Source organism: Ornithorhynchus anatinus, chromosome 1, assembly GCF_004115215.2.
Source record: "Ornithorhynchus anatinus isolate Pmale09 chromosome 1, mOrnAna1.pri.v4, whole genome shotgun sequence".
Taxonomy (NCBI): Eukaryota; Metazoa; Chordata; class Mammalia; order Monotremata; family Ornithorhynchidae; genus Ornithorhynchus; species Ornithorhynchus anatinus.
The window spans coordinates 71,442,237-71,465,406 of NC_041728.1; the positions used below are offsets into that span (position 1 = coordinate 71,442,237).

The 23,170-nt window shown below is 46.8% G+C and overlaps 1 protein-coding gene across 1 annotated transcript in view; it reads left to right on the plus strand.

Moving 5' to 3' along the window:
* Window positions 1-1,170: 1,170 nt before the first annotated feature.
* LRRC1 (leucine rich repeat containing 1) overlaps window positions 1,171-23,170 on the plus strand; it is a 159,669-nt gene continuing 137,669 nt past the window's right edge. Inside the window, exon 1 of the mRNA XM_029072931.2 lies at window positions 1,171-1,342. Within this exon, the coding sequence (XP_028928764.1) occupies window positions 1,184-1,342 (159 nt within the window). The 5' untranslated portion in view covers window positions 1,171-1,183. The remainder of the gene's footprint in view (window positions 1,343-23,170) is intronic.

Consider the following 23,170-nt stretch of genomic DNA (forward strand, 5'->3'; position numbering starts at 1 on the left):
GATTCTATTTAGTTGCCATTGTTTTTACGAGATGTTCTTCCCCTTGACGCTGTTTAGTGCCATTGTTCTTGTCTGTCCGTCTCCCCCGATTAGACTGTAAGCCCGTCAAACGGCAGGGACTGTCTCTATCTGTTGCCGACTTGTTCATCCCAAGCGCTTAGTACAGTGCTCTGCACATAGTAAGCGCTCAATAAATACTATTGAATGAATGAATGAATGAAAGGTTGCCCCACGTGAGGCTCTCAGTCTTCATCCCCATTTTGCAGATGAGGTAACTGAGGCCCAGAGAAGTGAATAATAATGTTGGTATTTGTTAAGCGCTTACTATGTGCAGAGCACTGTTCTAAGCGCTGGGGTGGATCCAGGGTCATCAGGTTGTCCCTCGTGAGGCTCACAGTCTTGATCCCCATTTGACAGATAGGTTAACTGAGGCCCAGAGAAATGAAGTGACTTGCCCACAGTCACCCAGCTGACAAGGGGCAGAGGCGGGATTCGAACCCCTGACCCCCGACTCCCAAGCCCGGGCTCTTTCCACTGAGCCACGCTGCTTCGCTCAGTAGCGCCCCCTATTGCCGGCGGTAAGCGCTCGAGCACTACGAGGGACCGCCCCGCCGGCTCGGACGCCGTCCGGATCCTGATCCAGGTCCGGGTTTTGATCCCGTCCCGGGGAGGGAAAGGGGCGGAGAACGGGGGGAGGCGGGGACTCCGCGCTCCCTTCTCCGCCCCTTCTCTGGGCGCCGCCTAAAACCCGGAGCGGATCGTCCGGAACGGTCCCCGGCGGCTGCCGCTAGCTGCTGGGCATGCTCAGTAGCCGGGGCCCGGCGACGGGGGCGAGGAGGGAGCGCGCGCCCGGGGGTGGGGCGGGGTGCGCGCGCCGGGAGGGAAGGGAGAGCGGGAGCCGGGCGGAGCCGGGAATTTGTTGGGAAGCGCCGTCCCGGTTCCTAGAGCGAGGGGACGGAGGACGGGACGGACGGGAGAAGGAGCTGCAGGGGTGCAGAGCTGCAGGGGTGCAGGGTTGCAGAGCTGCAGGGTTGCAGAGCTGCAGGGTGCAAGGTTGCAGAGCCGCAGGGTGCAAGTTTGCAGGGGTGCAGGGTGGCAGAGCTGCAGGGGTCCTGGGCTGCAGGGCTGCAGCAGCTCCAGCTCCAGGGGGTGGGGCGGGAGGGTGGGGAAGGGGTCGGCGGCGATGTTTCACTGCATCCCCCTGTGGCGGTGCAACCGGCATGTGGAGGCGATCGATAAGCGCCACTGCTCCCTGCTCGCCGTGCCCGAGGACATCTACCGCTACAGCCGCAGCCTGGAGGAGCTGCTCCTGGACGCCAACCAGCTGCGAGAGCTGCCCAAGGTGAGGGAGACGCCCCCGACCCCCGTTCAAGTCATTCGGTCGGAGCTTGCTCTCATAATCATGTGGGGATTGGCTGAGCGCTTTGTGCAGGGCGCTGTGCTAAGCGCTGGGGTAGAGACGGGGTCATCGGGTTGTCCCACCTGAGGCTCCCAGTCTTCGCCCCCGTTTTCCGGATGAGGGAACTGAGGCACAGAGAAGTGAAGGGACTGGCCCACAGTCACACAGCTGACCAGTGGCCGAGGCGGGATTCGAACCCGTGACTTGTGACTCCCAAGCCCGGGCTCTTTCCGCTGTGCTTAGCGCTTGGAATGAGCTATCGCCACCCCGTGATCCCATTCGTTCATTCAGTAGGATTTATTGAGCGCTTACTATGTGCCGAGCACTGTACTAAACGCTTGGAATGAGACATTGCAGCCCAGGAGCACAGGTCGGTCATGTACCCCCTACTTCGGTCTTTCATTCAGTAGTATTTATTGAGCGCTTACTATGTGTAGAGCACTGTACTAGGCGTTTGGAATGAGACATCGCAGCCCCGTGCCCTCATTCATTCATTCAGTAGTATTTATTGAGCCCTTACTATGGGCAGAGCACTGTACTAAGCGCTTGGAGTGAGACATCGCAGTCCCAGTGCCCTCATTCATTCATTCAGTAGTATTTATTGAGCCCTTACTATGGGCAGAGCACTGTACTAAGCGCTTGGAGTGAGACATCGCAGTCCCAGTGCCCAGGTGCACAGGCCGGTCATGTACACCCTACTTCTGCCTTTCATTCAATATTACTTATTGAGCACTTACTATGTGCAGAGTACTGTACTAGGCGCTGGGAATGAGACATCGCAGCCCCGTACCCCTATTCATTCATTCAGTAGTATTTAATGAGCGCTTACTATGGGCAGAGCACTGTACTAAGCGCTTGGAGTGAGACATCGCAGCCTCAGTGCCCAGGTGCACAGGCCGGTCATGTACCCCCCACCTCTGCCTTTCATTCAGTCGTATTTATTGAGCGCTTCCTATGTGCAGAGCACTGTACTAAGCGCTTGGAGTGTCCAATTTGGCAACAGATAGAGACCATCCCTGCCCAATGACAGGCTCATCTACCCCCTATTTCTGCCTTTCATTCAATAGTATTTATTGAGAGCTTACTATGGGCAGAGCACTGTACTAAGCGGTTGGAATGAGACATCGCAACCCCAGTGCCCAGTTGCACAGGCCGGTCATGTACCCCCCCACCTCTGCCTTTCATTCAGTCGTATTTATTGAGCGCTTCCTATGTGCAGAGCACTGTACTGAGCGCTTGGAGTGTCCAATTTGGCAACAGATGGAGACCATCCCTGCCCAATGACAGGCTCACTCCCTCCGGTAACCTGCTCCCACCCGACACTGGCGAGGCAGTAAACTTTAGCAGGCACGCTGCTTTCGTTCCAGTGGCGATGATGGGATTTGTTAAGCGCTCGCTGTGTGCCAAGCACTGAGATTTCCCTGGGAGAGAGGGGTGTTCAGTGTTCAGGTGGTGTCCCCCCCCCGACCCCGATTCCCAAGAGATGATTTGAGGTCGAGATCTGTTTCTCTTTAGGACTGCACTCTGTGACTTTTCAATCCCTGATCCTGGAAAGCGACGGCAATTCGGTTTAAATTTGAAACGCTGCGGAGATCAAAATGAAGCGGAACTTGCCACAGGAGTTGCTACTGCTGTAGAGTTTTGGAGGGACAGCCTGTCACCTAATTCAGCTGCTAATGTGGACTTGGGTGGAGCCCAGATGTGGGTTCGAATTTGTCTCCCCCTCTGCTAGGCTGTGAGCCCGTTGTTGGGCAGAGATTGGCTCTCTCTGTGGCCGAATTGTACTTTCCAAGCGCTTAGTACAGTGCTCTGCACACAGTAAGGGCTCCATAAATACAATTGAATGAATAGAAGAACGAATCCCAGCTCTGCCACTTGTCTGCTGTGTGACCTTGGACAAGCCGCGTAACCTCTCGTCGGTGCCACATTCCCCTTATCTGTAAAATGGGGATGAGGCTGTGAGCCCCAGTTGGGACAACCTGATTACTTTGTATCTACCCCTAGGCTTAGAACAGTGCTTGGCACATGCGTGGCTTAGTGGAAAGACCATGGGTTTGGGAGTCAGAGGTTGTGGGTTCTAATCCCGGCTCCGCCAGTTGTCAGCTGTGTGACTTTGGGCAAGTCACTTCTTCTCTGGGCCTCAGTTACCTCATCTGTAAAAGGGGGAGTATGACTGTGAGCCCCCTGTGGGACAACCTGATGCCCTAAGTTCTACCCCAGCGCTAAGAACAGTGCTTGGCTTAATGTAAGCGCTTAACAAATATCAACATTATTATTACATTGTAAGTGCTTAACAGATACCATTATTATTATTATTATTATGGCAGTGCTCTGCACACAGTAAATGCTCAAGAAATGCATGCATAGTTATAGGGGAGGGGCAAATCATGTGACTTGGTGCAGGTGAGCGAGGAGCCAGGTGTCCTGTATGTCTCTCCCAACTAGGCCCAGGTCAAAGGGAAGGGGTCATTTTTCCCTCCCCACCAGGGGCTCCATCCTCGCTTTGGCGTGATCTACCCTCCGCAGCGCTCGGCACAGCGCTCTGCACATAGCGCTCCCTAAATGTCATCGATCGATTGGACACTCATGCCGGGCCAAGGTCGTCTGCGGATGGGAAGGTCAAAGAGGACTGGTCCTGTGGGGAGGAAGCGGGGTGTGTCCGGAGCCAGGTGGGCAGGTGGGGCTGTGCCCGGTGGAGCTGGAGGGGTTCATTACCTGGCACCTGGGTGGAGTTCCCCAACTGGAGATAAGGAGGAGCCAGGTGGAGGTGGGCAGGAAGTTGTAGGTAGGTGTGTGTCTGTGTATGTGTTTGTTTTTCTGGTGCCCGTCTCACAATGCTGGCCATTCTTGCTTGTCATAAATTTTGGAAGGTGTATTTGTGTGCAGTGCCTAAGCTAAAAGGAGTCTGCTTCAGAAGTGAGATCCATGCAAGGGTCTTTCTCCCTCAGCCCTTCTTCTCTCCAGGGGTGAATCTTCTCGGAGCCTTTGATTATGGGGTGCGGTCCTGCTAGATTGTCACCCCCCCCCCCCAAGTTCTTAGTAGAAAACTTAATTCAGTGCCTAGCGCTTAATACAGTGACTGACACACAGTAAGTGCTTGACAAGTTCCATAATTATCTCTGCTGAATTCCCCACCACCCATGCCTTTCCTTGTGATGATTGATGCTTGTTTACATACAGAAGCAGCATGGCCTAGTGGAAGGAGCCCCAGCCTGGGGGTCAGAGGTCGTGGGTTCTACACCCTGCTCTGCCAAATGTCTGTGGTGTGACGTTGGGCAAGCCACTTCACTTCTCCGTGCCTCAATTATGTCATATGTAAGATGGGGATCAAGATTGTGAGCCCCATAAGGGACATGGACTTTGTCCAACCTGATTACCTTTTATCTATCCCAGTGCTTAGCACATAGCCCTTAACAAATACAACAGTTATTAGAGAATCACCACTCTGCTGCGTGCAAAGGAACGAGAGAGCTGAGGGCGGAAACCTCGAATGGGCAATTGGCTGCCAACTCTATTGTTACATCAGGGTCTCCTGAGCACTTAGTACGGTGCTCTGCCCACAGTAAGTGTGCAAGAAATAGCATTGATTGAGAGTCCAAGAGGCAGAGCTGGTGACCTTGGAGGAAAAGGAGGAGAAGGAGGAGAAGAAGGGATTGCCCCCAGGATGAGGGAGGGATCTGAAGGTTTGCAGGAAAACCGGCACTGCTGGGAGTGGGGAAGGTTTCAGAAACCGGAGTTGCAGCTGGAATCCCCTAGCCCCTGTGAAATCAGTGTCACTGGAGCACACAGCTTAGTGAACTGCTCCAGCTTGTTTGCAAGACCAGATAGGATCTCCAGTGCTGACTAGTTCTTTTTTTTTATTTTTGAACTGCAAGCGCATGCTTCCTTCCACACCCAATCATTCTTCTCGCAGATTTCTAGATTGGCCTTCTGAGTCCTGCGGAATTGGAATTATAAGAGGTTTCCTTAACCGCAATGGCCATGAAGTCCTTGATATTTTATTAGCTCAGAGCCGAGAAGTCATTCAACCTCCTTTGGCCACTTACACTTGCTGGCTTTTTCAATCAGAAGGTTTTCGTGTGCCTTTTAACTCTGAGCAAAGGTTTAAGGACGTTTGTTAAGTAGTTGTGTAACTTATAGGTGAGGCTGCTAGCATGAATGAGCAATGTGATGTAGTGATTCTCAACACTGCCAAAGCGACAGTGTATAAAGAGATTGTAAAAAAAACTATCCAACTGGAAATGTTTGCTGCTGGTAGACTGTTTTTGTGACTTGTTAAACTATTTACTTCATACACCCTTTATGTACAAATATGAAAGCAAATTCACCTAGCTGATTCTAGTTCTTTGGCTGTGGAAACAACATCCTATTGTGAGGTTGGAAGGAAACTTCATGGAAAGATAAAAATGCATCATCTTCAATGGTGTTCAAGCACTTACTCTGTGCAGAACACTGTTCTCAGCGTTTGGGAGAGTACAATGAAACAGAGTTGGTAGACACATTCCCTGCATCAAGAAGCCTCTGTAAATGAGCATATAATCCCTAATTTGTTCAAAAGGCGTGTGTGCTTTTATTTCCAGTCTGTTGATGTTACTCCTTTAGAAAATTGAATGATTTTAGCATTTATTAACCTTTAATGTTTTGGGTGAATCTGAGGTTGTTTTAGTTCCACAAATTCAAGGACAATGCAGTCTGGGAACCTGAATTCTGCATTTGTAGAACTAAAGCCTGAAGGCGTTTCTTACTTGGTTGAAATAAGATTGGTTCCCACGTGTTTATACCTTAACCCTCCCTCAAAAAAGGAATTTTTCTTAGGTGAAAGGACACCTCCTGGCAGATTTCCCTCCATCTTCCCCTGGGGAACTGAGCTTGATGTTATAGGTAGCTTGTTTGTTTATCTTTAGCCTTGTCTGCAGTGTATGTGATCATCAAGTTGTGAAAACAGCCCCTTAGAAAGATGGGTAGTTTTCATGAGCACAGGTGTATTGTACTTGTGAAAATATATTGTGAGTTTCCATGCGGTTCTTCTGTACTGTTTCATCACCTACTGATAGTAGTAAAAGCTGCTGATCTTCAGGATGACTATTTCTCGTAGGGTGATCTGGTGATTATAAGCAAACTGGTTAATAGTATGATCACAGAGAAGATGGAAAAATGATGTTTAACTTTTCCAACCCTATCTACCCTCTATTCCAATATCCACCCCTCCCCAAAGAGGATAGGAAATTAACAACTATAATTGAAATCTCAAGTACTGCTATAGTAAAGTGGATCTGTTTTTAAGATTTTTCACGAGCAGGATTACTTTTTAACTGGATTAAGGTAAATTTGATTTTTTTTTTATAGGAGGTAAGTGGGAAGCTGTGTGTCCGAGTGAAAGCTGAGGCTTGGGAGTCAGAGGATCTGGGTTCAATCCCAGATCTGTCACTTGCCTACTGTGTGACTTTGGGCAAGTCACATAACTTCTTTGTGCCTCAGTTCCCTCATCTGCAGAATGGGGGTGAAGTACCTGTTCTCCATCCCCTTTAGATGGTGACCCCCTTTTGGGACAGGGACTGTGCCTGATCAGTTTATACCGTGTCAGTCCTAGCGTTTGGTACAGTTTTGGCACATAGTAAGCAGTAAGTAACAAATGCCACAATTAAGTGAAGTATTTCCTAGTGCAGAGTAGGTAGTCCACAAAGACTTGATAATGATAATTAAGGATAAAAAAACAAAACTTCAGATGCATCTGTAAAGAGCCCAAGTGGCCTGAGGATGAGAAGTTAGACCTGTTATTTTGTTCAGTTCCTGTTTCCCCTGATCACCAACAAGAATTGAACCTACCTGCTACACTCTCATACATCTGGAAAGTAATACAGTAATTGGCCCCATTCACTTAATTGAGGAGTAATGAGATCACAGCACTTCCAAAAGCACCAGGAGGGTCAAGGGCATGTTTGGGGGAACACTAACTTTTTTTCTTAGATGCTTTTATCTACTGATTGATGTTTTTAAGGCACAGGGGGAAAAAATTGACAAGAGATGCTATCCTTGTGTGTGTGTGTGTGTGTGTGTGTGTAGAATACTTAGTACTCTTTGGAATAATAATAATAATGATAGTAATAGTGTTTACAATACTTGTTAAGCACTTACTGTGTACCAAGCACTGTTTTTAAGATCTGGATAATATATTCAGGTTGGACACAGCCCTTGTCCCACATGGAGTTCAGTCTAATCAGGAGGGAGAACAGGTACTGAATCTCCATTTTTACAGCTCAGGAAACTGAGGCACAGAAAAGCTAAGTGACTTGCCCAAGGTTACACAGCAAGCAAGTGACAGGCAGGATTAGAACCCAGATCCTCTGACTCACACCTATGCTTTTCTATTAGGCCATGCTGCTTCTAGTAGAAGAAATGAATCCCATTACTATGTATTGCAGTCGTGGGTTCTTTTTGTGTCATTTTGAGGCCACTCACCTGCTGAGATCTGGCTATTGCCTTCTGGGCAACCCTTTTGTGGGCTTTGCTTCTGAAGCCCTATTTCAACTCTCCCGTATTTCCCAGTAATATCTGAAGAGGAGTTTTTAAAATTGTATTTAATCATTTTCGATGTGCCAGACACCTTACTAAATGCCAGAGTAGGTAAAAGGTAATCAGGTTGGACAGAGTCCCTGTCCTTCATGGGGCTCACAGCCTTAATTCCTATTTTACAGATGAGGTAACTGAGGCACAATGAAATGACTTGTCCAAGGTCACAAAGCAGACAAGTGGCAAAGCCAGGAATAGAACCCAGTTCCTCTGACTCCCAGACCCATCCTTTATCCACTAGGCCATGCTGCTTTTCGAAATCTCCCTCCTACTCTCAAAATCCACCCCATCCACCTGCACCTCCATTCCATCCCTTTGCATCTAATCAAAGTGTTTGCCCCCTCCACTTTTCCCTCCCTGACAGCCATATTCAACTGTTTACTCTCCACCAGCTTCCCCCTTACCTGCAAACATGCTTATATCTCCCCTAGCTTAAAAAAAAACCAAAACAAAAACCTCCCACGACTCCCTCCGGGTATCGCTCTGTCTCCCTTCTCACATTCTTCTTCAAACTCTAACTCCTTGAGCAAGTTGTCTACACCTGTTGCCTCCACTTCCTTTCCCCTAATTTTCTCCTTGATTCCCTCCAAGCTGACCTCTGCTTCCTTCACTCCAAAACTGCCCTGCCCTCTCAAAGGTCACTAACGATCTCCTGCTTGCCAAATCCAATGGCCTTTACTCCATCCTAATCCTCTTTGACCTCTCAGCTGCCTTTGTCACTTTTGATTACCCCCTTCTCCTGGAAATACTATCCAATCTTGGTTTCAATGACACCGTCCACCCTCCTGGTCTCCTGTCTCTCTGACCGCTCAATCTCAGTCTCTTTCCCAGGCTTCTCCTTTGCCTCCCACCTTCTAACCGTGAGAGCCCTTCAAGGCTCAGTTCTGCATCCCCTTCTCTTGTCCGTCTACACCCACTCCCTTGGAGAACTCATTCACTTCTGTGGCTTCAACTACCATCTTTATGTAGATGATTCCCAAATCTACATCTTCAGCCCTGATCTCTCTCCTCTGCAGTCCTGCATTTCCTTTTGCCTTCGGGACATCTCTATTTGGGTGTTCCACCAGCACTTCAAACTAAATATGTCCAAAACAGAACTTATATTCCCATCAAACCCTGTCCTTCCCCTGCCCTGACATTCCCATCACTGTAGACAGCACCACCATCCTCTCTTTTTCACAAGCCCTTAACCTTGGCATTATCCTCAGCACAACTCTCTTTCAGCCCACATATTCTATCTGTCACCAGAACCTGTTCAAGCTTCACAACATTGCTAAAATCTGCCCTTTCTTCTTCATCCAAACTGCTACCATGATGATCCAAGCACTTATCCGCCTTGATTACTATATCAGCCTCCTTGTTGACCTCCTTGCCTCCTGTTTCTCCCCACTCTAGTCCATACTTAACTCTGCTGCCTGGATCACTTTTCTACAAAATTGTTCAGTCCATGTTTTCCTGCTCTGCAGAACCTCCAGTGGTTGCCCATCCCTCTCCGCATCAATCTGAAACTCCTTACCACTGGCTTTAAAATACTCAATCACCTTGGCCTCTCCTATCTTACCTCACTGATCTCCTACTACAACCCAGCCCATACACTTCACTCCTCCATTGTCAACCTACTCACTGTACCTCGATCTCACCTATCTCATCACCACTCCCTTGCCCAAGTCCTACCTCTGGTCTAGAACTCCCTTCCTTTTATAGTATCATAAATGGTATTTATTGTTTGCTCTGTGCAGAGCATTCTACTGAGCTCTTGGGAGAGTTCAATACAACAGAGTTGGCACAACTCTGACGGCGGTGAGCTTGCAGTCTAGAGTGGGGGAAGCGTAAGGAGCTTACAGGCTGAGGTAGGGTGGTCCTGGGGCAACAGGATGCAGACACCAAGGGACTGGAGGCTGAGGTGCCTGCCAGCTATACCAGGCACTCAACTGACATGTACATTCCAAGTGCTTAGTACAGTGCTCTGCACATAGCACTCAATAAATACTATTGAATGAATAAGCACCTCCAGTTGCTGATTCCTGAGGTCTACTTTTGTTTTTTATCATTTTGAAGTGCTTCCTCAAGGCTTTCAATTTTTTTTCCATTTCTCCTATCCCCTTGCTCCTTTTTATCAGGGGTGAATGCTGTGGAATAAGTCAGTCAGGTTTGTTCTGCCCTGGCCTTTCACCTGTTCTTTCTCCCAACTGAACTTGTCCCTGAGATGGGGAGGTGAGCTGGAGGGGTGTTCTTGTTTATTGCCTTTCTGGGTTGGTTTCCAGGAGGGAGAGGCCCAGCAGGGGAGGATAGAGTGTTCACTTATGGTCACCTTTGCGACTTTAGTGATCTTTAGTTCTTCCTGTCCTGTTCCCTGGGAAAGCCAATCTGGAAACTCTGCCAGCTCCCCAGCAGTGGGACTCGGCTTCAGCCTCCTGACAGTTGGAAAGCTTGGGGAATGTTTGCTGCCTAATTTTTTTTTTTCCCCCCTACACTTTTTTCTTAACCCCAAGGGATGGCTGTGTCTTTTGGTCTTCATACATAGCACCATCCTCCTGCAATAGTCCATGCCTGACAGTGTGACCTGCACCTGCCTCAGTTTCCTCATCTGCAAAATGAGGGTTTAATGGTCTTTCTCCTACTTAGACTATGAACCATATAAGAGTCAGAGTGACCAGCCTGATTATCTTATCTACTCTAGCACTTGACTTCATCCAGTGCTTGGCCCAAAGTAAGCCCTTAACCAATTTATTATTACTGTTATCATCTGCTGTAACTTCAGGCCTAGGCTAGGTACTAGGCCCTGCATTTGTTCAGAAGGCCTATGGGTTCACCACAATTTCAGGTTTACTCCTTATCTAGGATTCACTAGATAAGTATTAATGGGCTTCTTGAAGCACATGGGCAGAAGAAAGAGATCTTTGGTGTGTGCTTGTGATTTTCTAACCAAATCTGAGCAGTGGCACTTTGCTTTATGGGAATAGCATTCGGCAAAGCCCTGTTTATGAATAAGGAGAACTGAATGCTAACGATCTGCCCTGCTGTAAGAATAATTGTAATAACTGCGGTATTTATGAAGTGCCTACTCTGTTGCTAAGCACTGTAGTAAGTACTGGGATAGGTACACTATTATCAGGTTGGACATAGGTGCTCCCCCACATGGAGCTCACATTCTGAGAAGGAGAGAGAACACATATTGAATGCCCATTTTAGAGATGAGGAAACTGAAGCGTAGAGAAGTTAAGTGATTTGCCCAAGGTCATATGACAGGCAAAATGGTGGGGTTGGGATTATAACCGAGGTCCTCTGATTTTCGTGCCCAGGCTCTTTCCATTAGGCCATGCCACTTCAGAGTTAAGTGCACTTGAATAAGTCCGATGTGAATTGTTTTAAGCTTCATTCTTTGTTGACATGATCAGCTTTGAATGCCGGAGACATGCAATAACACGAAACCTGGTTATATGGGCCACTTTCTTTTCTTGCCTCAATTGAGCATTTTCAAATGCCAGTGAAAAGCTTGTGGCTCAGAGGAAAAGTTTCTGAGAAATTTGGGATCTGTACAATTAGAAGTGCAAAGAAAACACTTTGATGTCAGGCAGGGTATGGGGCATGGGGGGAGAGACTGGAAATCAAGCAGCCCTGAATTCAAATTCTATCTCCTGTCTTGCTGTGACCTTGAGCCAAACCGCATAACCCCTGCTTAATCATCTGTAACCCAGCAACAAGAATGCACTCAGTTTTCCTGTAATGTCGGGTTATGTTCTTGACAGAAATTCCTTACCATAGGCTTTAAAGCACTCAATCACATTGCCCCCTCTACTTTACCTCTACTGTACTCTCACTACCACCCAGTCTGCACACTTTGCTCCTTTTAATGCTAACCTTCTCACCGTACCTTGATCTCATCTATCTTACTGCCGACCTCTCACCCACGTCCTGCTTCTTGCCCGGAACGCCCTCTGTCTTCATACCCGAAAGGCAATTACTCTCTCCACCTCCACATCCTTACTGAAGGCACATCTCCTCTAAGAGGCCTTCCCTAACTAAGCCCTCCTTTCCTCTTCTCCCACTCCCTCTATGTTGTCCTGGCTTGCTCCCTTTTATTCATTCCTCTGTGCCAGCCCCACAGCACTTAGATGCATATCTGAAATTTTATTTGTATTAAGATCTGTTTCCCCGTACAGACTGTAAGCTCACTGTGAGAAGGGAATGTGTCTCTTGTTTATAATGTACTGTCCCAAGTGCCAAACACACACTATGCACTCAGTAAATATGACTGACGGACTTGACGATAAGGAAGATTGTGTGCTGTGTGTGTGCCTCGTGCAGTGTCACGTGCATGAGCACAACTGCTTCATTTTCATTTCACATTGCGTTCTCTCCAGATAGACACTCTTGGGAAGAACATTCCCTAATCCCATTACAGCGTGATTTCCGTAGAGCAGAGTAAAGACACACATTAGGGAGAAACTGATCATACCAGCCTTCTCTTTGGGAGCATCATAAATATAAATGAAAGAGGAGCAGGTTGAAGGAAAACTGACACAACTCTTAGGGCTGTGTAAAGATATTATAGTCTGTGGCTGGTACAGAATGGAAAAATACTTGTAAAAGGCAATGTCAAATTTAGGAGTGTTACAAACAAAATGGGCCATAGCTGTCATGTGGGAGGAACCAGAAACACGTCCTGTGGGAAGCAGTGTGGCCAAGCGGAAAGAGCATGGGCGTGGGAGTCATAGGACCTGAGTTCTTTTCCCTGCTCTGTCACCTTCGGCAAGTCACTTAACTTTTCAGTACCTCAGTTCCCTCATCTGCAAAATGGACCTCGAAATCTCTTCTCCCTTCTACTTAGTCTGTGCTCCATGTATTTTGTGTCTTGTATCCTGCCAAATAACTCGACTTAGATTAGCATATTTTGAACACATAAACAGGAGGACTAATTCTCTAGAGAAGATACTGATGCTAGGAAAAGTCCAGGGAAAATGTGGAAGAGGCAGACCAACAGCTAGATGGATAGAGAAGCAGTGCGGCTTAGTGTAGAAGTAGTGTGGCTTAGAGGAAAGAGCACTGGCTTGGGAGTCAGAGGATATGGGTTCTAATCCTAGGTCCACCACCTGTCTGCTGTATAACCTTGGACAAGCCACTTAACTTCTCTGTGCCTCAGTTACTTCATCTGTAAAGTGGGGATTAAGACTGTGAGCCCCACATGGGACAACCTGATTATCTTGTATCTACCCTATTGCTTAGAACAGTGCTTGGCACATAAGCACTTAACAAGTACCATAATTTATTATTACCATAGAGACCATAACGATAATGGAAGAACCATTCGAAAAGTTGTGGATTATGGCGGAGGACAGGACTTTCTGGGAAAAAGAAATCCATGGAGTCGCTGTGAGTTGGAAACAACTCGATGACACTTAATAATCTTTCACAGCACTTAGTACAGTGCGTGGCACCTAGTAAATGTTTAACAAAATCATTATTATTATTACTATAACATGCTAAACTCTACTGGCCAAAGGAATGTGGCAGGTCAGAGTTGGGAGAGATGTTTGAAAGGCCTAGGAAAAAGAATGGAAGAGCTAGAAATGGGGCCTAATGGAAAGATCACAGGACTGGTAGACAGGAGACCTAGGTTTGAGTCCCAGCTCTGCCACTGACCTTGCTGGGTGACCATGGCAAGTCATTTAACCTCTCTGGTCCTAAATTTTTTCACTTGTTAAAGGGTGATGATAGCGAGCCCCATATGGGAGAAGCACGGTGTCTGTTCTCATAATTTTGTTTATATCTCTCTGCTTGGCACATACTAGAAATAAAATTTATTTTATTTATTTATTCTAGAAATAAGACAACCCAACAAATGAATTTTTAAGTAGTTAAATGTAGAGAGTTACAATAAAACATTATTTATAAACAATAAAACTTTACTCAGGATTAATGAGATGTGAAAGTGCTCTGAGGGCTTCAAAAGAAGGTGCTGTGTAAATTTGGATTATCAGATGAGAAGGTATATGACTGTTACTTTACTGCAGTGACCTTCAAATATCTTTTATGTTAAAACAACAAAAAAACTCCTAAGTTTGGGTGAAAAAATGCAGCAGTTTGAAGGTTTGGGTTCACATTCTTGCTAAACACATGAAAGAACCTCCCTCTTCCCTCATGCACCATCCCCCACCCTTTTGCTTCCCTCTGGCATTGCCCCTAAAAAATACTTTGCCTGGCGTTGCCACATGTCTGCTGTGTGACCTTGGACAAGTCACTCCACTTCTTTGTGCTTCAGTTACCTCATCTGTAAAAAGGGGATTAAGACTGTGAGTCTCATGTGAACAGGGTCTGGGTCCAACCTGATTAGCTTGTTTCTACCCCGCTACTTAGTACAGTGCCTGGCACATAGTGAACATTTAATAAATACCATAAAAAGTGGTTTCCCTTTCTATTTCTTGCTGTAATTGGGGTATGGAATGTAGCCAAGAAGAGGGGCTGAGCTTTAAAACAGCCATTTCATTTATTTTACAGTTGCGGAACTCATGAAAAGCTTAGCGATACCTGAAAAGCCCGAGTCATCCATTATTTTAACTCCTAGGGGAGATGAAGATGGAAATCCATCCAAGTCTTTCATTGCAGAGACTCTGGCTAAAAAATGTTTCCTATCTCTTTAGGTGTGTATCCAGTAACACCCTGCTTGCTGTTACTCAGAGTGATAATTATTTCTAATGGCCTGTAAACCAAACTGCTTTTAAACTTTAACCATTTGTTTCCTTAAGGCCACTGGCTGCCAAGACTGTGAAGGTGGATCAAATGCAGGGTGCCAGAGAGGTTGAGCAGGCATACTCTGCCTTGATTGTCCTCTGGACTATGCCAGGGAGTTGTTCTAGAAGTGCAGAAGTGTGGGAAAGGGGAGGGAGGGCTGGTTGGGCCCATGGAAGCTGACCCACCTTCTCCTTGGAGCTTGTGTCAAGGGGAGGGTTGGCACAGTGCACTCCACGCACTGCCAGGGCAGACCTGATCTGTGCCCTGTCTGGGCTGTGTGGTGTTAGCCCTGCATTCTATGGCCCAGACCCATCTGGTGGCCACTACAACATTTTTGTCTGGTCCTTCAGTAGTGGGATATGCAGCCCATTCTTGACTATCTGTGATCCAGAGCCATCAATCCCAGATTCAGAAAACGCAGATAATCCAAGAGCCTCACTTCTTCACATCCTAACCACTCTGACCAAATCTGTCAAGTAGCAATTGCTGTGAGCCCCATGTGGGACATGAACTGTGTCTAGCCTGATAAGCTTGTATCTCCCCCAGCCCAAAGCAAAAGTTAGGTGTAGTGGTTCCCCCTAGAGTCCCGCTCCAGGTTCAGTTTAATAATAATTATGGTATTTGTTAGGTGCTTACTATGTGCCAAACATTACTGTAAACAGTGGGATAGATGCAAGTTAATCAAGTTGGACACAATCCCTGTCCCACATTGGGCTCACACTTGTAACCCCCATTTTTACAGGTAGGGTAACTGAGGCATAGAGAAATTAAGTGACTTGCGCAAGGTCACATAGCAGATAAGCAGTAGAGCTGGGTTTAGAACCTGTGGCCTTCTGACTCCCAGGTCTTTGCTGTATACACTACACGTCCTCAGTATTCCTGTGTAACCCTCTAGCAAATCACTTCTTTCAGATCCCGTTGTCAGAACTCCGCATCTTCTCTCCCAATCCTCTCCTCCACCTAACTTTGGCATTATCTTTGACTCCTCCCTCTTTTGACCTCCATATTCAGTTTGTCACCAAATCCTGTTTTTTTTCCTTCCACAATCTTTCCAGCATCTGCTCTGGTCCCTCCATTCCAAATGGCCACCATGCTGGCCCAGGTTCATGTCCTATGAGAAGCAGCACGGGCCTAGTGGATAGAACCTGGGCCTGGAAGTCAGAAGGACCTGGATTCTAATCCTGGCTCCACCACTTGTCCACTATGTGACCTCGGGCAAATCACTTCACTTCTCTATGCCTCAAGTTACCTCTTCTGTAAAATGGAGATAAAGAGACTGTGAGCCCATATGGGACAGGGACTGTGTCTAACCAGATTTGCTTGTATCCACCTGAGTGCTTAGTACAGTGCCAGGTGTGTAGTAAGCACTTAATAAAATACAACAATTATTCACAAAAGCAACAACCTCCTCATTGGTCTTCCTACCTCCAGTATCTCCCCTCTCCAGTCCCTACTTCACGCCGCTGCCTGGCTCACATTTCAAAACCATCATTTTGTGCATCTGTCTCCACACTTCTCCAAACCTTCCAATGGTTGCCCATTCCTCTCTGCATCAAGCAAAAACTCCTGACCTTTGGCTTTTAGGTGCCAAATCTGCCCTATCCCCACTACTTATCCTCACTCTTCTCCCACTACAGCCATCCTCTCATGCTTTATTCCTTTCAAGCTAATTAACTCGCTGTGCCTCACTCTTGTCTCTCGCCACCAACTTCTTGCTCACATCCTCCCTTCGATCAATTGATCAATCAAGGGTATTTATTGAGCACTTACTTTGTGCAGAACCCTGTACTCAGCACTTGGGAGAGGACAACACAACAATATAACTGACAGTCTCTGCCCATAGTGAGTTTACAAGAACTCCCTCCCTACCTTCACACTCCTTTTGAAATGACATCTTCAGGTAGCCTTGCCTGATTAATTTGTGACTTTTGGACATTTGATATTTGCCCCACAGCACTTAAGTATGCATCTATAAATTATATAATAAATTATCTGTCTCCCCCTCTAGTCTGTAAACTCATTGCGGGAACGGAACATGTTTGTCAGCTGTTGTATTGTACTCTCCTATGTGCTTCACCCATTCAGACATATTTAGTGAGCGCTTACTGTGTGCAGAGCACTGTACTAAGCACTTGGAATGTACAATTCAGCAACAGATAGAGACAATCCCTGCCCAACAACGGGCTCAAAGTTTAAAACGTGCTTAGTACAGTGCTCTGCACACAGGAGATGCACATGTCTACAACTGAGCCCCACATGTCTAAAACTGAGCTCCTTGTCTTCCCTTCCAACCCCGGTCCTTTCCCTGACTTCCCTGTCACTGTGGACGGTACTACCATCCTTCCCGTGTCACAGGCCTGCAACCTTGGTGTCATCCTTGACTCTGCTCTCTCACCCCACACATCCAATCCATCACCAACACCTGCCGGTCTCACCTTCACTATATTGCCAAGATCCGCCCTTTCCTCTCCATCCAAACTGCTACTGTGCTGGTACAAGCTCTCATAATATCCCGACTGGATTATTGTGTTAGCCTCTCTCTGATCTCCCTTCCTCCTGTCTCTCACCACTCCAGTCTATTCTTTCTTCTGCTACCTGGATCCTCTTCCTTCAGAAATGCTCTGGGCATGTCACTCCCCTCCTGAAAAACCTCCAGTGGTTGCCTATCAACCTTCACACAAAACAAAAACTCCTCACTCTTGACTTCAAAGCTCTCCATCACCTTGCCCCCTCCTACCTCTCCTCCTTTCTCTCTACTGCCCACCCCGTGCACTCTCCTCCTCTGCCGCTCACCTTCTCACAGTCCCCCGTGCATTACTGTCCCGCCGTCGACCCCTGGCCCACATCCTACTGCTGTCCTGGAATGCCTTCCCTCCTCACATCCACCAAACTAACTTTCTTATCTTCAAAGCCCTACTGAGAGCTCACCTCCTCCAGAAGGCCTTCCCAGACTGAGCTCTCCCTTTCCCTCTGCTCCCCCTCTTCCCCCCCTCCCCCGCTCTTCCCCCTTCCCCTCTCCTCAGCACTGTGCTTTTTTGTATGTATTATTTATTACCCTATTTATTTTGTTAATGAGGTGCATATCTCCATGATTCTATTCATCTTGATGTTGTCTTTTTGTTTTGTTCTGTTTAGCTTTTCTGTCTGTCTCCCCCATTTAGACTGTGAGCCTGTTATTGGGCAGGGATTAGCTCTATCTGTTGCCGAATTGTACATTTGAAGTGCTTAGTACAGTGCTCTACACATAGTAAGTGCTCAATAAATTCTATTGAATGCATAAATACAAGGATTGATTGGATTGATCAGTCTATCACCTCTAAACCATAAATCCTCCACTATCACTTCAGTACTTCTACTGTCACTATCAATCAGTGGTATTTATTGAATATTCACAATGTGCAGAGCAATGTGCTAAGCTTTTAGGAGAGTCCAAAGACTTGATACAGTAGAAATGATCCCTGGCCTCAAGGGAGCTTATGATACATTCCCTGAGAACTTGCATACGTTTCTGTAAACTCCATTGCTTCCTCGTATCTGTAGTTTATTTTAGTGTCTGTCTCTCCTGCTAGATTGTAAGCTCCTTGAGGGTAGGGATCATGCCTACTATTTCTAGCGTACTTTCCCCAATGTAAATGTTTAGTACATACTATTGAGTTGGTGAGAGAAATAAAGTTATAGCCCATAAGTGCCTGCTGTAATTTCAACCAGCAGACCAATCTTCCTTGGTGTCCTCTAAATTCTGACATCCATCAAGCAAGGCATGCAGACTGGATTTCATCTCAGTGTTCTGTCTGGTTAAAGACATTCAGCCCCCTGTTGGTACTTAAATCTTGAATTCCAGATTGTTTTATGAATTATGTGGAATTATGTGCAGCGCTGTTATAACTCTTTTGAATAAAAATGTGTTCATGTTGGATTGTTAGCCCAGTTTTAAACTCGGCTTTCTCCAGTCATCTTTTCTCACCCTTACTTACCTGGTCTCCCCAGTTTGTCTTCTAGTTGGTCTCGTCTTGAAACACACCATCTTAAATTTGTGTTGAACTGGGCCCCCTGAAGTTTTGTATGTGCACCAGCCAAGGGCTGACAACTTCATTTGTTTTGTCCCCAGTATGTGGGGGAAGTGTAGCAACCTGGATAAACATCTTTTCACCCTGAGCATGTGGATCGGACTGAGTTTCTGCTGGTTGGAAGGAAAGGCAAAAGTCCCAGTCCAAAGCGACTGAGGAGCAGATGTAGTCATGGGTAAGGATTACTCCAAGTTCGCAAGGCAGGGTTGTGGGGATTACCCTAGGGGAAATCCTGAGAAGCCAGGTTCGACCTTGACAAAACTAGGACCCTTCCTTTCCTCCATTCTCTCCCCCCACCCCCCCAGCTGGTTCAGGACAGTGATTTAGAGACCAGGGCTGAGATCGTACCAGGTGCTTTAAGTAGGGGACTTCTGCTTCCCAGTCAGGGATGGGATTGGCCTAAGGGATTCTGTGAAAATCCCAGGGAGCCTGTGTGAGCTCCTGCATGCCACACTTGGCTTTGGGTAGCTCAGAGACATTCTTTTGATTCCATTCACTGTCCCCTCCTGCCCTCCCCCAACTGGTTCACAATATTTTCTTAGGATCTAGGAGCAAGCATGGTACTGGAGAGAGGAGTGGTGGACAAAAATTCTGCTCCTCAAACCTCCTTTCCTTATCCTCCCTTCATTTTCAAAGTGTTCAAACCAGAAGTTCTCCCCAATAATTTTGGAGCCAGCTTAACCCTGGTGGCAGTCTTCCACTTCTTAATCTTTGAGCTGGAGCTCCAAGGTTTTCCCCCAAAACCTCCTTTGGTGTCCCTGACAAAATTGAGCCTCCTTTTCCCCATCACAGACTGTCTCCCCGTCCGTCCGTGTCTCCCCGTCCGTCCGTGTCTCCCCGTCCGTCCGTGTCTCCCCGTCCGTCCGTGTCTCCCCGTCCGTCCGTGTCTCCCCGTCCGTCCGTGTCTCCCCGTCCGTCCGTGTCTCCCCGTCCGTCCGTGTCTCCCCGTCCGTCCGTGTCTCCCCGTCCGTCTCCCCGATCCGTCCGTCTCCCCATCTGTCCCACTCTCTGTCCTCTCTTTTCTTTTCTCCACTCCTTCTCTCCCCTTCATCCCCCAACCTTCCCTCCTCTCCCTCCCTCTTTAACCTGGCCTCCAGAGACCATGATATCATGTCTGTGATCTCAGGCAAAAAAAGAAAAGGCCATTTCTTCATTCTGGTTCATCTTGATGTTGCCACAGCTCTTGACACTTTTGATTAACAATCTATTATCCTCTCTATCATTGGCTTCCAAGGTCACTTTCCAACTAGCTTTACAGGCTCACCATTTTTCTTTTCTAGTCCTCTATCTGTAAATTATTTTGTGTATGTCTCTCCTGCTGGATTGTGAGCTCCTTGAGAGCAGAAAATTAATCCACCTTTTTTGTGGTCTCCCAAGTACTTAGATCAGTGCCCTGAACATAGTTGAGACTCCTTAAGTGGTATCAATTGGTTGATAGGGAACACTGCTTTGCTTCCTACAGTCAGTTAAATCTATGCATCGATAACCCTCAGATCTGCTTGCCCATTTCCAAACTTCCATTCACTTACTGAATATATTCTGCCTGAAAAGTGTTCCTCATAGCCATGACAAAGAGTGAGGACCCCCTCCCCCCACACCATTCCTTCTACACCCCCTGAGGATAATAGGTAATTTTTCAGCCTCAGTGAGCTCTCTGCTTCCAGTCTCTCCTTGTCTAATGTATTCTATTTGGTTCTGCATATGGATCAGTTTCTTGAAGCATCACTTTGCCTACATCTTGCCATTCCTCCGAACCCTCCTCTGGCTTCTTGAGTCCTTCTGCATCAAGCAAAAACTCCTCCAATTTTCTTCAAAGCTCTCCACAAACTTACCCCACCTTCACTTGCTCTTCCCCTGCTGGTGCTCTTCCTTCATCCAAACTAACTTTCTAACCCTACCTCACTTTTGACTCTCCCACCTGTCTCTTCACTCATGCTATTTCCCTGGCTTGGAATCCCCCATTTCTTTCACAAAATCCTTCTCTGTTTGACTCCAGGCACCCCAAATTGTATTAACGTATAGCACTTGCATGCTTTTTATACCCATCTCAAACCTTCTGGGTGTGTGTTCAGCTGTATATTCAGTTATTTGCTTTGGTTACTCTCTTCGTAAAACACTTTTCAGTTTCCTCTGATAGAGTGAGAGCTCCATTTGGACAAGGAATATGCCATTTCTCTATACTTTCTGAGCATTTAGTACAGTGCATAGCATAAATGCATGCTCAATAATGGTGCTGCCCTTTTGACCTCCCTCCAAAGTCAGAAAACCCAGGGATATCTTTGTGCTTTTCATGCTGTCGGTTTCCACACCCCACCCTTTCTTGCTGCATACACGCACCCCTTCTTTCCTTCTCTCTATAACGGCCTTAGAAGTGACTCTGACCTCCCGTGTCTGGATGGCTGCAGAAGGTTGCTTATCAACTTCCTGGTCCCTGGTGTGCTAAGTGGCAGTCAATCATATGAAACCCCCCTGCCCCCCCTTCTGTGCATCCACCGGCCCAAACGGTAACACTCCACCCTGCTCTCCAAACCCTGAAGTGGCTTCTCACTGCCCTAAGTGTCAACCAGCTCGCAAGGGGTGCTGCTGGGGGTGAGGAGACCTGCCTGTTTACTTGTTTTGATGTTGTCTCCCCCATTCTAGACTGTAAGTCAGTTGTGGGCAGGGATTGTCTCTATTGCTGAATTGTACTTTCCAAGCACTTAGTATAATTATCTGCACACATGTGCTCAATAAATATGATTGAATGAACGAATGAATGAGGGGAGAGGACAGCCCCGAGCCATCCACCTTCACCCCTTGTCCCCAGCAGCACGACTCCTGCACTACCTTGGATCTTTCTGCTGAGTTCTGCAGGTTGGAGGCAGCACCCGTGTCCAGAGAGACCTGAGAGAGGAACATAGACTGTGCAGGAGGTGGGCAGCCAAGGTCAGAGAGGCTTTCAGAATACTGCTCTAGGGTCTTCTGTGTTGCTGCAGAATGTTCCTTCAGCCAAGCCATCACCACTACTCAAGCATGCAACCTTTCTCCTTTTAGCCTCTCGACTGTTAGCTTGTTGTGGGCAGCGAATGCTTCTACCAACTCTGTATTCTCCTAAGCATTTAGTGCAGTGCTCTGCACACAGGAAGAGCTCAATAGATGCCAGTGATTGACTTATGTATACATCTTTGAATTATATGTTGTCATTTATATTAATGCCTGTCTTTCCCTCTCGACTGTATACTTGTTGTCATCAGGGAACATATCTACCAGTTTTGTAATGTTTTCTCCCAAGCAGTTAGTACAGTGTTCTGCACACAGTTAGTGCTCAATAGTTACCATTGACTTATGAACTTATCTTTAAATTATGTATTAAAAATTATTTATATCTCCCTCTAGACTGTAAGCTCGTTGTGAGCAGGGAAAATGTTTGCTAACTCTCTCGTACTTTCCCAAGTGCTTAGTAAAGTGCTGTGCACGTAGTAAGCGCTTAATAAATACTATGATTGATTTAGCCATTGGCCTCTGAATAATGCTTAACTGGACAGAATGGCAAAGGGCTCAGTAAGTAACACTAATGTATTTCATGAAACAAATGAGCAAGAAATTCTCCCATACCCACACTTGTGGATTCAGCCTCACTATCGACTGGTTCACATGTGAACCCGAAGATATCTCCACCTTGCATTAGGACCCTCCTCCTTACACTCCAGCTTCATTGCCCCAGACTACTTAAGCTCTTTGTCTTCCATCTGCTTCTTTGTCTCACCCCACCGTTGTGGGAAATCTAACTGCTGCCCCCATTTTTATGTGGTCTTTCCTTGAGCGCTTTTCTCTCCTGAGCTCACTGAGCCTCCCTTTTCCAAGTCAGAAGTAAAAGAGAGCCTCTGGGTCAGTAGCTGAATACAATTACTCTGCATTTGGCCAGTATGAGAAATGTGGTGAAATAATAATAATATTGTGTGTTAAGTGCTTACTATATCTCAAAGCACTGTTCTAAGTGCTGGGGTAGATACAAAGTATTCAAGTCCTACATGAGGCTCACAGTCTACATAGGAAGGAGAATGGATATTGAATACCTATTTTGCAGATGAGGGAACCGAGGCACAGGAAAGTTAAATGGCTGGCCAAAAGTTACACAGCAGACAAGTAGTGGAACTGGGATTAAAACCCAGGCCCTCTGACTCCCAGGCCTGTGCTCTTTCCACTAGGCCATGTTGCTTCTCAAATATTCCTTCTAGTAATAACTCAGATATTTAAGTGCATACTATTTAGTGAACACCGAATTGATCACTGCGGTATATAAAAGATAATCAGTTTGGACGCAGTCCGCCTTCCATTTAGGGCTCACAGTCTGAAAGGAAGGGAGAATAGGAATTTAATCTCCATTTTATAAATGAGGAAACTTAGACACAGAGAAGTTAGG